Below are 14673 nucleotides of genomic sequence, written 5' to 3' on the forward strand. Positions count from 1 at the left end.
AGCTTTTATTTTCTTTATTAGCATCAACTGTGGGTTTAAAAATAGGATGGGTATCTCCGATGCTTTTCTCAAAGAGAGCAGAAGGTGTAAACATGTTTAATCTTCTTTCTCTTGAGATTTTTCTTTTAAATTGTGATCTAAATATTTTCTTAGTGTCTGGATATGGCAGAGAATGGAGTTTGGGAGACTTACGCTATTTCACAATCAAAGACCTGCTTAGATGATTACCTGATTAATGCCTAGCGTACCCAGTGTTAGCATATATATATGTGTGTGTCTAATGGGAAAAACCAGAAAGCCTTAATTCCATCTGGGAACCTTAATCCCATCCACAGCTATCAAATTTATGAATCAACGAAACAAGGACTTTGTGGGAGATAAAGGAATTCTGAGGCCTACGTGCTTTTGACTCGGTAGTGGTATGCTATCGGTTCAGACTGGTACAGCTGAACCGGTTCCTCAGATGATCAGCTGATACGATAAAAGAAGCGACAAGTGCATGGGTGGGTGGGAGGGTCACTCCAGACTTTTCATTTCTTCATCCTCTCAGCTGATTGGTATGTTAGAGACACACGCACGCATGTTAGGGGCGCATGCAGGCGCACACACAATTACCCACTGAACCAGTAGTGACCAAGGTAGGAACCCACTACTGTTTTGACTGGTTCTGGATGAAAACATTGCAGCCTCCATTCTTCCAGCTACTGCTTGGCCAGCCTAGTTGAATATCCTAGTGGTGTCATACAAGACAGAAAGAGTGTGTAGAAACAACTACACACTAAAATCAATATAACTTCATTGTGGCTTTAAATGTTTCTGTGCTTATAATGGAACTATGACTACCTCAACACCAAGTAGTTGGTGACCATATTCAGTTTTCTTGCTGTCAGTCAGGATTGTGGGATCTCTGCGCATAAACAGCTGCGTGAATGTAAAAGGGAACTGTGGTCATGTTGGCATCCTATAAGCTTTTGGTTTTAATGACTAAAACATTGACATTACAAAACAGTATTGCTCCTCCAATTGCTGAAGGCGCAAATCCCCCAATATATAATGGAATGAGACAGCAGGCCTAGGAACACTCCTGTCTCTATATAGCACTTTTTTGGATCCATATCCAGATGGATATATAGTTCTTCCCCTGATATAGCATAGCAGCTGAGTTAAGGCGCCTGTTCATCTCTTCTAGAAATCTTCACATCTATAAAAACTCCCAGTTCTCATCTATGTATATCCCAGTAATGGAAATTCTTACCCACTAATATTGCTTTTTGGCTGATCTCAATAATTAAGCAGTATCAATCTTAGATGGAAGTCACCAGAAAATGCCAGAGGTATGAGTTAAACTGAGAATTCATAAAACAGTTCTGGAAGAAGGCAATGGCAAATATTGCGTTGATTCTATTCCCAGAATTTAGGCAACTGGGAAGAATCCTTACTTTTTAAAATAATTTATATTCTTACTCAATGGTGGGATTCAATTTTTTTTTACTACCGGTTCTGTGGCTTGGTGGCATGGCAGGGAACGATAGTGTAAAATCTCCATTCTCTCCCAATTCCTGGGGGAAGGTTACTACAAAAGGTTACTCCATTGCCTCCCCACCCCACTATCCTGCTTTCCAGCTCCATTTTCTTGTGCAGGGCAACAAAAGACTTAGCCAATCAAAGGCAGAGAATAGATGGGGTGGGGCCAGCCAGAGGTGGCATTTGCCGGTTTTCCAAACTATTCAAAATTTCCACTACCGGTTCTCCACAACTGGTCAGAACCTGCTGAATACTCCACATTCACTGATTTAAAATTTGGTTCTGTGTTTCCAAACCAGAACTGTGAAATGGTTGGCATTTTGTGCTACATTTTTGTCACCTTTAAAAAAAAAGTCACAAGTGTAATTCAACCATTTGGAAACCGAATAAAATCAACACGAGAGAGAGAGAGACACACACACAAGCACAATATTATTAAAGTGATAGGAATAAACTATATAAAATTGTAAATATTTGTTCTGATTTTGGAATATTATAGAGATCTTCCCTTGAAATTTAACCCATGCCAACATGTACAGAATGGTCTCGAAGCATCATCGATTTACCAACCCTATTGTACTGAATAGGAGTTACATGATGCATTTTCAGACTTCCGACAGAGCTGAAGGTCATGACAGATTAAGCTTTGTGCTACATCCATCTATCCTTACGTTGTTATGAAACCTGTGTACTGTCAGAGATAAATGTATACAATTTTTTAGAATTCAATTGACAATATATCAAACAAATCTCAATATTTTGTTTCAGGTCGAAAAGCCTTAGTTCCAATAAAGTTTCATGGAACCTTAAGGTTATTCATTTTTAAGTCAAGAAGACTCCTTGTGCTATCTCACTTTTTGCAACTCCTGCCTCAGCCATGATGGTAGTGGTTGTCCCAATTTGTGTAGAAGTTTCGATAGTTCCACATTGTGATCTCTGTAGTAGCTTGACAGAAAAGCCCTGCACTGGTAGATACAAAAGCTGACATTTTATTTAGTGAAATAATGCAGTTGCCTTATTTATACTTCTACCTTTTCACTTATTTGAATCTGAAAAATATATTTTCTTCTTGTATAAGTCATTTTTTAAAATAAATATTCATAGATGACTAATGAACACACAAATATTCTTATCGATCTATTGGAGATTGCACACCAGGAAATAAGATGAGAAAATATACATGATTTCCCTTTTGATTTTAGGATCTAGGTTTCAGATTTGTGCCCTTTTTAAAATATTACACTTGACTTATAAACTGTTCAAGAAGTATGAAATGCAGCCTTAGAACTTCCTTTTCCCAAAACAACTTTCCTTTTCCCATTTTTTGAAACAGTTCTGTCAATACTCTAGTATGAGTATGTTAAATATATATTAAATCTGCCAAGTATCTTGTGGGGTTGTGGCAGGATAAAAATGAAATAAATGCATTAAATCAACAATTATTCTAAGCATCACTTTTCAGCTAGTCCAGCTAATATATTTTAACACTGAATGGTTTGACTTTCTGGGTTATAGGAAAGCCTCTTTGGCACATGAGATTCTATTTCTTTGAATCTTCTTCATTTTTTTCACAAAATAAATATAGATGCAATCAGCCTCAGTAGAATGGGAGTAGATTATGCATGATTAGCAAGTGAGATCAGATAAAATTAATTATTTCTGCTAAATACTGTCATTTTTAATGACAATTCATACATGGTTGTGTCATAAATGAGTGCAATCCAGTACCAGTAACATATTTTTAACTGCAATAAATTTAAAGGGCAAAATGTCCCGCCACAAAATTTGTTGTTATCTTAAAGTAGTGGACTTTATCTATGGTACATCTAAAATAAGGGTTTACCTCAGAGTCCATTGGAGGGTATTTTCTCCCTTTGCTCTTTCCAAGACATTTTGTTTTTCCCTCTTCCAGAAGTTGACACCAAAAACCTTTGTGAGAGTCAAACCTGAAACATATACTACATTTAAACTCAATAAATGCTTTTCATTTTCTAGTTAGGCAATAAAATGTTTCATTGCCTTGTCCGCCTAACCTTGTCTATATGACCTCTCGATGGAATTAACATTTCTGCAACCAGTAATTCAGCCAGCACTATCTTGTTCTGTCCTATAGGAAGGACATTATTATTACTCCTCATTCATATTTTTTAATGGAGCTTCAGAATATATTTGACAGAAGAAACAAAAAAAAAGTAGAAGAACTGTAAAAAGACACACAAGAGAAATATAAATATAAATCTACACCTTAATGATTGAGCATATAATTTTCACATTTTAGGTTTAGTATCTAGAATCTCCAGAATAGAATAGATTTTTTTTTTGCCAGAAAGTTCTTGCAAAGCCAAGGCAGATTAATAATCTGAGTCACTATTCTTCCAATTTGGCACAATGTTATTAAAAATATAATATACAAAGTTATAGAAAATATATTTTAAAATTTCCTGATCGAAAAGTTTGGCACATAGAAAACAGACCGTGTTATTAATTCTCAGGATCTCCCAAGTCAAGAAAATTAGATCGTAATTTTTTACACACATGTAAATTGGTCTTTGTACTTCTATCTTCCATAAATAATTTATAGGTTGTGATACATAAAATTTTCCCAACATTCACATCTTTGCATATATATCAATGATTATCATGCTTGATGCCAACATGGGATTTGATATTATATACAGTATTGGCTTGATCTGCATATTGTACTATGTCAATGATCAGCACATTTCCGGAAAGGAATAAGTAATAAATTGTCTTTGCCTCCTCACAAACACAACAGTGGGATGCTTAGGATGATCACTGTGTGTTCTAGGTTCACACTATCTTGTTGTATGGATTATTTTTGTAACAAACTCGCACCACATTTGGTGTCATTGATTTCAACAAAATTGGTTGGTTATTTGCTAGATTATAAACTGAAATAAGAATATCCAAGGCTAAAATAATTCAAAAAAGTAAAAGTGCTGGAATGAAAGAAGAGCTTTTGAAAAAAATTAGGGTTTTTTTAAAATGGAAATATTCTAACAAATAATTTTGCACAAGAAAGACAAGCGCTGGGTTTAGATGGAGCTGGTAATAATTCACAGTATTTCAGGTTAAGAGCTCTGAAGTAAAAGAAGGAGAAAACTGAACAGAACTGCTTTAGAAGTGAATTTGATCCGTTTTCTCTTTAAAATCAACTTCATTTCTTAGTAAATAAAGTCAATTTGCTAAACACGCTGCGAGAAAACAAACAAACAAAGAAAGCACAGTTGTCTCAGAGGCATGAAACAGAGCTAGGAATGGATACCATATTATTCTGTTTCTTAGGAGAAACAAAGACAGAGCCCAAGGTTATCAATCTCATTTTAAGGACAGGTGAGTAAATGTTTTAAGTTCATATGGTCTCTGTGTGTAATTATTTATTACAGACCTATTGGATGGCATGTGACTGGCATTAGTATTGTGTTTTTCTATCAAAGGAAAAGAAAGTAAGTTTCCATTCTTCTTGCTTTTGGATGAAAACTCTTTTGCTGTCAGTGTGGGGGAAAAAGGAAGTCATTCTATTTGCTAGTTTAAAAGGCAGAACCAATTTACTGGATGTAGTCCTTCCTTTGTCTTGCATTCTGCCCGCTCTGAAATCGTTCACTATATTCATTTTAAAAGAAGGTTTATGGAAATTCAGTGGTGGTGAATAGTTGCTAGTGGTGTTCTGGTTTAATAGAGTAGTCTTTGAGTAAATCCCAAAATAGAATAACGATATTATCAAATTAATAACACACTTGTTATTAATCGTAATAATTTGTTATTCATTGATCAATATATTAATATCGTTTCCTTAAGAATGTGCTCCTAAGAGAGGTATAACTTTCTGAGACAAAGAGTTTTTAAAAAATGTTTTAGAGAGAAGAAATAAAGAAACAATTATACTATGGCTTTTAAATAAGATAATTGACCAAGGTGTGTGTTCATTTGTATATGTAGCCATGTACACTGTTCTTTTATATTATTCCTTTTTAAAACCACAAGTAAAACAGAATATTTTTAATCATGGTTTCCTCTTTGTTCCAAATCTTGTAATCCCAATTTCTTAGCTTAGAGAAATAAGTATTAATTATGCACTGCCTGATTCAAACATAGTTTATATGAAGAGATAAAATATTTATGCATATTTTGATTTATCAAGCCAAGTTATAATTGTATGAGTTGCTTTGTTCTCAAAATTATTTATTCTGTACAATTTAGTTGTATATATTAAGTTAGACCAACAAATTAACTCACGTTAGAGCTTCTGAATAATTATAATGAGGAGTAACTCCCAGAAATTTCTGCACTTCTTCCATTACTATAGCTGGGTCATTTCTCAACTGCTGTCCATCAATAATTAGTAACTGGAGAGAGAGAGAAAGAGAGAGAAAGAAAGAAAGAAAGAAAGAAAGAAAGAAAGAAAGAAAGAAAAAAGAAAGAAAGAAAGAAAGAAAGAAAGAAAGAAAGAAAGAAAGAAAGAAAGAAAATCAACAATCCTGCATTCAAGATTTTATAAACAACAACTTGAAACTCATTTTTTCACATATGTGAAGTGCAGTTCTAGAAAGGAAGACATGTACAAATTGAATAAGGTTTAAATCCATTCATATTTATCATTTTAATATTTATTATTTTTAATTTTAATGATTTGAATAATGTTCATTTCATTACATGAAATTGATCTGTATTGGAAGCTGCTTGATACATAAATGATGACTGAGAAATAAAAGGTGGTTTTTTTCCAAAGATACTTTTCAAAAGGCAACTGGATTTTCTTGAATATGATTGAGCAGCTGCGTCTAGTATCTAAAACAACTGTGCTGAAGATTTGCGACAGCTGAGGGATCAGTTTCAAGTCTACATTAGTTAATAGACAGTGGGATATGTAGTGTGTGAGCCAGATACTGTCTTAAGTGGAAGCTATAGGACCGTGATGGCGAACCTATGGCACGGGTACCACAGGTGAGACGCAGAGCCATTTGTGCGGGCATGCAAGCCCCAGCCGAACTTGCCTGCACTGCACATGTGCACACCTCCCAGCTGATTTTCGGCCCATTTATGGCCTTTTTCGGCCTCCCTGAGGTTCGAGGGAAGCCTCTGCAGCCTCAGGAGGCTGAAAAACAGGCCTTCCAGAAATATCAGAAGTGCCGAAACGGGCCTGTTTTCAGTCTCCTGCGGCTTCCCTTGAGCCTCCGGGAGGACAAAAACGGCCTCAAATGGGCCGAAAATCAGCTGGGAGGCGCATGCATGCGCAGTGCAGGTAAGGGGGCAGGGCGGGGATGTTGTGTGCACGTGCGCAGGGGTGCCGGCGCATGCGTATTGCTGGTGCCAGCATGCACATGCGCTTTTGGCACACCACCACAAAAATGTTTACCATCACTGCTATAGGATGACAGCAATGAAAAATTGCTAGTAGCGTGCCTAAAGCAGCAACCTCCAACCTTTTGTTCCGTGAAGAGAAGTTTTTCCACGGACCAGAAAGGACGTGGTTTTGTGTGCTGCCTGAATCCTGAGGATGGGGCTTCACTTGTTTGCACGGCCTGGTTTCTGGCATGCCACGGACTGGTTCTGGTCCACGGACCAGGCGTTGGGGATCCCTGCCCTAAAGCATAAAACCTCATTAAGGTGGCCCTGCTTGAAACAGCTAGAATTTCAAAAGGATTAGATAAACACGAAGTTTTCTTTAAAGGAGAGAGAGAAAATTGAGTCTGCCATGCCAAGGAATGTACGGATTGCAGGGCATATCATTCATGTTTTGGACAATCTACACTGATATGCAAATTCATGAAGGGCAATATTCCACATAATGGACTAGAATGAATAACTAAAACAAAGGGAATGGATACAGCCTGGTTGGGCCATCTTTAGATCAGCTGCAGTCCCTGGAACGCTAGCTCACACCACTGAATACCCGCTAAACTCTGAAAGGACAATTTGCAGTGGAAGTTTTGTTGAGACAATCTATTGTTCTGGCCCAGAAAAACAAAACAACAACGACTCATGAATACTAAAAATTCTGCCACCTCATTAGGTTCTGACTAGTTTGAAATGTGATACTGTTTACCTGATAAGGTGGGAAATAAGTTAACCATCTTTCTAGGTGAATGGCATACCATCCTGGTATCAGACATTTCTTCTGCAGGATCTTAAGTTCAGACGAAGCATGGTGTCCTGCAGTAATCACTTGATAAAATGTAAATTTTAGAGCAGCTGGGTCTTTGTGAAATCTTTGGTGCTGAAAAACAAATTTAAAGATGTCAACTATAAAGCAAAGTTAAGTTTGGAATATACAGCTGATCCTTCCTTTCTAAGTATTCACCTTCCACATAGCTACCGTACCTCTTTGATTCAAGGCCAAATACGAAGCAAGCATTTTGTTGGATTTAATACCGTGTTTTTCATATAATAAGGCTGGGTCTTATTTTTTTTTTGAGCCCCCCAAAAATGGCTAGGCCGTCTTTTCGGGGGTGACTTAATTTCCCCCCCTTTGCATCTTCGGACGGGCGGTGATGGCTTGGATATTGACCTCGGCGTTGGTGGGGCACTTCGTATCGGGGTCAACGCAGGCAGCACCATATCCGGGTGTGCCACAAAAGTACTTCCTAACGGCAAGCCCCCCCACCATTCCCCCCATTTTGCATGTTTTAATATAGGCCTTAATTTGGGGGGAGGGGCTTAATTTCATTTCATGCCTATAAAACATGCTGGGACTTCCTATTGGGGGAGGCCGTATTGTTGGAGAAACAGGTTACTAACAAGGATATATACAGATTAATAGCGATAGCAATTAGACTTATACACCACTTTACAGTGCTTTACGGTCCTCTCTAAGCGATATACAGCATATTGCTCCCAACAATTTGGGTCCTCATTAACCAGTACAAAAGAGGACAGGAGCAAAAGTATATAAAATATTTGTTTAAATGTTTTTAAGCATAACAATCTGGAAGATCGATCCTGGTTATTTTTTGGTATTTTAATTCTTGAATAAAAAAATAAAAACAAATGATTAGATTATTTCATCTGATAAAGACATTTTATTGTTTTTATGGAATCTTAGCAAAATGACACATTTTCTGTTTTGGTGATAAAGCTTTCTCTTGCTTCATGTTTTGAAAAAAAATGTTGACTTCTGTTTGCTAAGCATATATTTATTCTTAAGTTGTAACAGTCAGTTCTCAGCGAATGACTTACTGCCCAATAAACATCTGAATTACAATTAAAGAAGGAATCAAAAAGCTTTTCTTGACAGTTTTCAAGTCTATCAATTATGGACTTGTCAATAATGGTCCATACTTCTGACTATAATTGTGGAACATAATGAATAACAGAAGCAAACCGTCATAATTAATCATACATACATTTAGAATCTGCATTTTGTTAAAATGTGTACCTGATACCAAGAATATGCTCGATCTGATGGATCAATGAGAATAGTTATGATTTTTGCCTTAGGGATTAAAGAAGCAGCTCGTTTAGGGGCTTCTTCAGAATGAAAATAATTGGCACTCTTCTCAAAGAGAAAATCAGTAGTTACATTGGATGGTGTAGGAAAGAATTCCATATACCTACAAAATATGAAAAACATTTTAGTACAGCATTATATGGGGCGGGGGGAGTTCTTCTGGGCATATTAAAGCTATTTTTCTAGCAAAGCATATCATTTTTGCTAACTTGTATATATGTGAAGCCAATTATAAATAGAAGATTATCAACTGATTTTCAACTCTGCAATTCTCTGCCTTTGATTTGATTTGAGTTACATTTAAATTTGTCAAATTCAGCTGTGTAATCTTTATGAAAAAGAAACAGCAAGGAGTTTTACATCATAACCTAAAAATCTGGTTGGAACTTTGACATCTTACAAACCTAGTTAGAATGAGTAACATATATTGTAGTTGTGACGTGATACAACCAAATTTTCCATTTATTTCCAGGGCTCTTGGCATTGATTCAAACAGTATTTACACAATTGTCTTTACAACTATCCTTGTTAAAAGTAAAAGTCTATGGTAGATAATTTGTCCTCAAAATGAAAATTGAAAAATATCAACATTTGCTTTCTTTTTTAGTAACATTTTCTATTTTCATTTTATGGGTCTTGTAGAAATATGACATATATGTTAGTGAACTTGACATAATAAAAATAACTTGTTTAAAACACCATTAAGCTATAACTCACTTTCCATTTTCCAGCAAGTAAGTGCACTAAGTTCAGTGAACATTATTCACTGAGGAGGAAAAAGAAGTGACTTGGTTAAGTAGATTCAAATATGTCCATTTGAAAAGAAGTGAGATCTTGATCCATGAATTTGAAATACCATATCCCATAGTACATATAGAAAATATTTATTTGAAATCATGGAAATGATTCAAATGACATAGAAATCTCTGTGCAAAACTATGAAAAATGTAACAGACTTTTCACTCTTATTTCAATATATTACTTTAGTAAATAAAAATTTCTTTTTTTAGTGGAAATTCAGACTTTTGCTTAGATATTTACATTTACACCACAATAACATGCAACTGACTTTTTAATTAATTATTGAGTCCTTGCACAATTAATGCAATTTATTGTTTATTTAAACAGCTATTTTCCCATTTCTAAGTGAAAACAGGAAAATTATACTTGCTGCTGAGAACTATCTTATACGCACAGAATTTTTGGAAGAATGGTAAAAATTCACATAAGTTGCACACATTAGAAATACGGCAATTTTTTTTGTATTGTGCTAATACAGAATGATTTAGATTCATACTAGTAGCCCATCTTACCAATCAATCCCCCTGTGGTAGTTATTTCTATTAAAGAACTGTACCTCCTCAAAGGTTTTGGGGCTGGGGGAGTTACTAATGATGGAAGGATGCATAATCAGGAACAAATATAAAGCCGTTGTGCCTGCAAAAAGAGTAACAGTCCAAGAGTTGAGATGAAACTTCTGCACTCTGTCAATCAGATCCTTATTTCATGTAGGGTTTAAACAGCTCCTTTAGCAAGCATCATCGCATTTACACTAGCAAATAAAACAAAGTAGAAAGCAAAACAAAGTATGAAGGCAAACATACGTGTCCCAGGATAAGGTTGCAAGATCCAATCTGAGTCTGTCCAGGGGTGGGATTCAAATTTTTTAACAACTGGTTCTGTGGGTGTAGCTAGGTGGGTGTGGCCATGTGTCTGGGTGGGCATGGTTTTTTTGCAGCAAACCCTCCCCCATTTGGGGGGGCCTTCTGGGCCTCAGGGAAGCCTCCTGGGGGGGTGTTTTTGCTCCTAGAAGACGTCCCTGGGACTCAGGAAGGACAAAAATGGAGCCTAGGGGAGCACGGAGCATCCCTCACGCTCCATTTTTGGGCTTCCTGTGCCTTAGGGAATCCTCCTCGGGGGACATTTTTGCTCCCAGGAAAGTTCCCTGGGGCTCAGGAACGCAAAAAAATGGAGCGTGGTGTGTGTGTGTACTTCGCCCCCCCCATTTTTTGCCTTCCTGCCGCCCCCCATTTTTTGCCTTAGGGAAGCCTCCTGGGCAAAACAGTAAGACAGCAGGGGAATCCTGGCACAGCTGATCATAGGAACAGCTGATCGTTGGGAGGGGGAAAAAAAAGAAATACCTTAAAGAATGACTGGGCGAGGAAGAACGCAATCAGCAATGTCGGGCACGCGTGTGATGTTGTGCATGCGCGATAAGGACTGACTGGGAGGGGTGGGGAAGGCGGAGAGGGGCAGGGCCAGCCAGTGGCACAATATGCCGGTTCTCCAAACTGCGTAGAATCATAAAAACTGGTTCTATAGAACCAGTCCGAACCGGTAGAATTCCACCCCTGGGTCTGTCCTTGGGACCAGAGGTTATATGACCAACCCAGATTGGACCTTGCAAAACAAAGTATTTTAAAGCAAAATAAACATGTATAAAAAAAACTTTCTTTGACGAACAAAAGCAAATTTCTTTTGACTAAGTTTTCTTTGACTTTTAATCAAGCAGCATCTGCATGGGAAAAGAAATCAAGATGCATTGCTTTAAGATTTTTTTGTCTAAAAGGAAACAAAAGGATAACACTCAACCCTGGAAAGATGAAGCAGTTTGGCTTTTTTTGCCTCCATCCCAGGCGCTGAAAATATGTCATTTTTGACTCTGGATGAGGTGCTCTTTCTGGTTCAGCTGGTGCAGAATTTGGAGGTCCACCTAGACCAGGGGTGTCAAAATGGTGGCCCATTGACCGGATGCGTCACATACAGGCCACACCCACCTCAGCTCCACCAATGGGAAAAAGGTCACGAAATGTCATCAATGTGATACCGCAAGTTTGAAACCCATGTCCTAGACCATGGCTCTTGCTTAAAGAAGCTGGTGACAGTACGGCTGTGGTTTCAAAAACCACACCATGCATGCCACAGCCCAAAGAAGGCACCGCAAGAATCCACTGGAGTTTCATGTTCCATTACGGATCCATTGAGATTCTGCTGCTCCCATCCCAATTTCAAAAATAACTGAGAAAGTCCAAACATTTTGGCTTCACATATCTTGGGAGATGGGAATTATGAAAAAGGTATAGACATATGATCCCAGGCCACATGCTTGTATTTTTGATTTAAAACTTATATAAAGTTTTTACCAGTTTTTTGTGGTCCAATAACCAGGAATTTTGGTAAACGATCACAAGTTTTTTCTTTAGACCAGATATCTCTGTGTCGTTTGTCATCACAAGGATTCTAAATGGAGAGAAAAAAACAATCCTATATTAATTTTTAGGGCTTTTTTGTCACTAATCTACATGACATGAATCACATGTTATACTGAAGAAAATACAGAAGCCAAATACATCTACCATAGTAAGCAATAAGTCTTAACTTATTAATCTATGAAAAATAAAAATGAATATTGCTATTAATCATATTATCCCTTTACAATTAAAATACGGGCTTATTTTATTATAATCTAACTATAATCCGTGGCTTATTTTTATTATGATAGTAGAATAATTTATCTTTCTCACATGATTATTCAGGAGTATGCCACTAAATTGCATGATACTTTCTTAATAATTAAGATATTAAATATTAAAATCTAATATTTAAAGCTTTGATTTAAGAACAGTTTTTGAGAGTTACACAAAGATATATGCTATAGCGAGTTCTTCTGATATATCTGCCTTCTGTAAAGTGCACTTTTAGATATGTTACAACTTCCACTTTTGGCTAAGTCATCTAAGAGGAGCAATGTCAAAGTACCTGGACTTTGCATAATTTAGAAGACTGAAATAACACTTTCCAATAGTTCCCTTTACTGCTGTTAAAATCTTTCTTCCTGAAGATTTCCCTTGCTCAAAGACTTTGTGTAAGATAAATTGTTTCTTATTGTGATTAAGAAGGACTAAGCAAGGGTGGGATTCTACCGGTTCGCACCTATTCGCTAGAACCGGTTGTTAACATTCTAAGCAGTTCAGAGAACTGGTTGTTAGAATAAATTACTGGCCTAATCCTGTAAGGAAGGCAGGAAGGAAACATTCTGGTGTTGCTTACAGAAACTGCCTCTCTGTTAATCCTTATGACATTCTTGGCAGGACTAGACTTCCTGTCTCAGGAACTTCTCTGGAGTTTTTTTCCCCTCCTTTGCTGCTACTTTGCTTGTATGGAGTGACCATTCAAAGTTACAATGGCACTGAAAAAAGTGACTTATGACCATTTTTCATACTTACGACTGTTGCAGCATCCCCACAGTCAGGAGGCCAGGTGAGGAGATGCATGCCTCGATGTGAGTGATATTGAGTTGGCCACACCCAGCCAGTCACATGACCACCAAGCCATGCCCACCAAATAAGCCACACCCGCAGAACCAGTTGTTAAAAAATTTGAATCCCACCCCTGGGACTAAGGGGTGACATGATAGCAGCATTCCAGTATTTGAGGTGCTGCCACAAAGAAGAGGGACTTCAACTTATTGTCCAAAGCACCAGAAGGCAAGACAAGAAACTAATCAAGGAGAGAAGCAATCTAGAATTAAGGAGAAACTTCCGAACTAGTGGAACAGCTTGTCTTCAGATGTTGTGGGTGGCTCCATCACTGGACGCATTTAAGAAGAGACTGGACAGCTTCTTGTCTTAAATGGCCTAGGGCGGTGATGGCTAACCTTTTTGAAAGTGCATGCATGCATATACATGTGTGCCTGCACCCATAATGCACGGTACGTGTGACCCCCCACGCCCCCATGCCCTCTGAGCATGCGTGCACAACCCCCCTGCACCCCCCATCCCAAGCATGCACACATGTCTCCCGCATGCACCCCACCCCCCCATGCATGAGTGGCAGATACTCAAAAATCAGTTGGCTGATGGGAGACATGCACGCAGGCGCAGTGGAACTGAGCTGGGGCAACGGCTCACGTGCCCGCAGAGATGGCTCTGAATGCCACTTCCAGCACTCATGCCATAAGTTCGCCATCACGGGCAGGGGTGGGATCCGACAGGGTTAACTACCAGTTCGGTTATTTATGAGGTTCGGTCATTTACGATGTGCTTCCCTGCACACTGCTGGCGTGCGCCTATACATCATCATCAGCATGCTGTGTGCAGAGAAGCAGCCTTTCAAAAAGCTTCTTTTTCCTGCTTTTTTAACTGTAGCTGTGCCTCACAAGGCAGCTGAAGTTGAAAAAGCAGGAAATAAAGGTCAAGTAGAGCCTGTGTGGGCGGGTGGACAAAAACATCAGCAGACATAGAGGAAGAAGGTGGAGCCTCCTTGCTGATGGACCGTAGATCACGACTCTCTGTGGCTATGGTCCATGCTCTTTCGTTAGAGAGCCCCGATTATTACAATTAGGGGCTGAAGCTGCCTTGGAGGGACAGCGGAGTAAGAGGAAGCCTCAAGCCAGGTTGAGGTGAGCCGCATCTCCCCCCACTGGGCTTGATCTCCCCCCCACGAAGATGACTGCAGAGGTGATTTAAGATGGCCACCCCGAAGAGGAGGACTCAGCTGGATTAAGATTTGTGCAGGAGGGAAGAAAGAGGTGGATAACATCTGAACCAGGACAACTGGGCAATACAAGTAAACAAAAGTACCCCGGGATTAAGGTAACATGGAATTTTTAAGAAAAGTGAGTGGCGAAATTACAAAGGGACAGGAAAAAAGAAAAGAAAATATTTTTGACAGCTAAGAAG

At 38.3% G+C, this 14673-nt stretch overlaps 1 protein-coding gene across 4 annotated transcripts in view; it reads right to left on the reverse strand.

Annotated features, from left to right (window-relative positions):
• Positions 1–1218: 1218 nt before the first annotated feature.
• LOC113435673 (bifunctional heparan sulfate N-deacetylase/N-sulfotransferase 3) overlaps positions 1219–14673 on the reverse strand; it is a 71870-nt gene continuing 58415 nt past the window's right edge. Inside the window, exons 8-16 of one of the 4 annotated variants that reach the window (XM_087936660.1) lie at positions 12136–12232; positions 10306–10429; positions 9065–9095; positions 8921–8977; positions 7592–7762; positions 5782–5891; positions 3368–3470; positions 2379–2484; positions 1219–1864 (exon numbers count right to left, since the gene is read on the reverse strand). In XM_087936660.1, coding sequence (XP_087792786.1) covers positions 1794–1864; positions 2379–2484; positions 3368–3470; positions 5782–5891; positions 7592–7762; positions 8921–8977; positions 9065–9095; positions 10306–10429; positions 12136–12232 — 870 coding nt within the window. In that variant the 3' untranslated portion in view covers positions 1219–1793. Of the gene's footprint in view, positions 2490–3367; positions 3471–5781; positions 5892–7591; positions 7763–8920; positions 9096–10305; positions 10430–12135; positions 12233–14673 lie in introns of all 4 variants that reach the window. The other 3 variants (XM_087936658.1, XM_026699636.2, XM_087936659.1) reach the window with 3 other exon arrangements.

Source organism: Pseudonaja textilis, chromosome 6 (assembly GCF_049901715.1).
Source record: "Pseudonaja textilis isolate UNSWEBS1 chromosome 6, rPseTex1.2, whole genome shotgun sequence".
In the NCBI taxonomy this organism is placed as follows: Eukaryota; Metazoa; Chordata; class Lepidosauria; order Squamata; family Elapidae; genus Pseudonaja; species Pseudonaja textilis.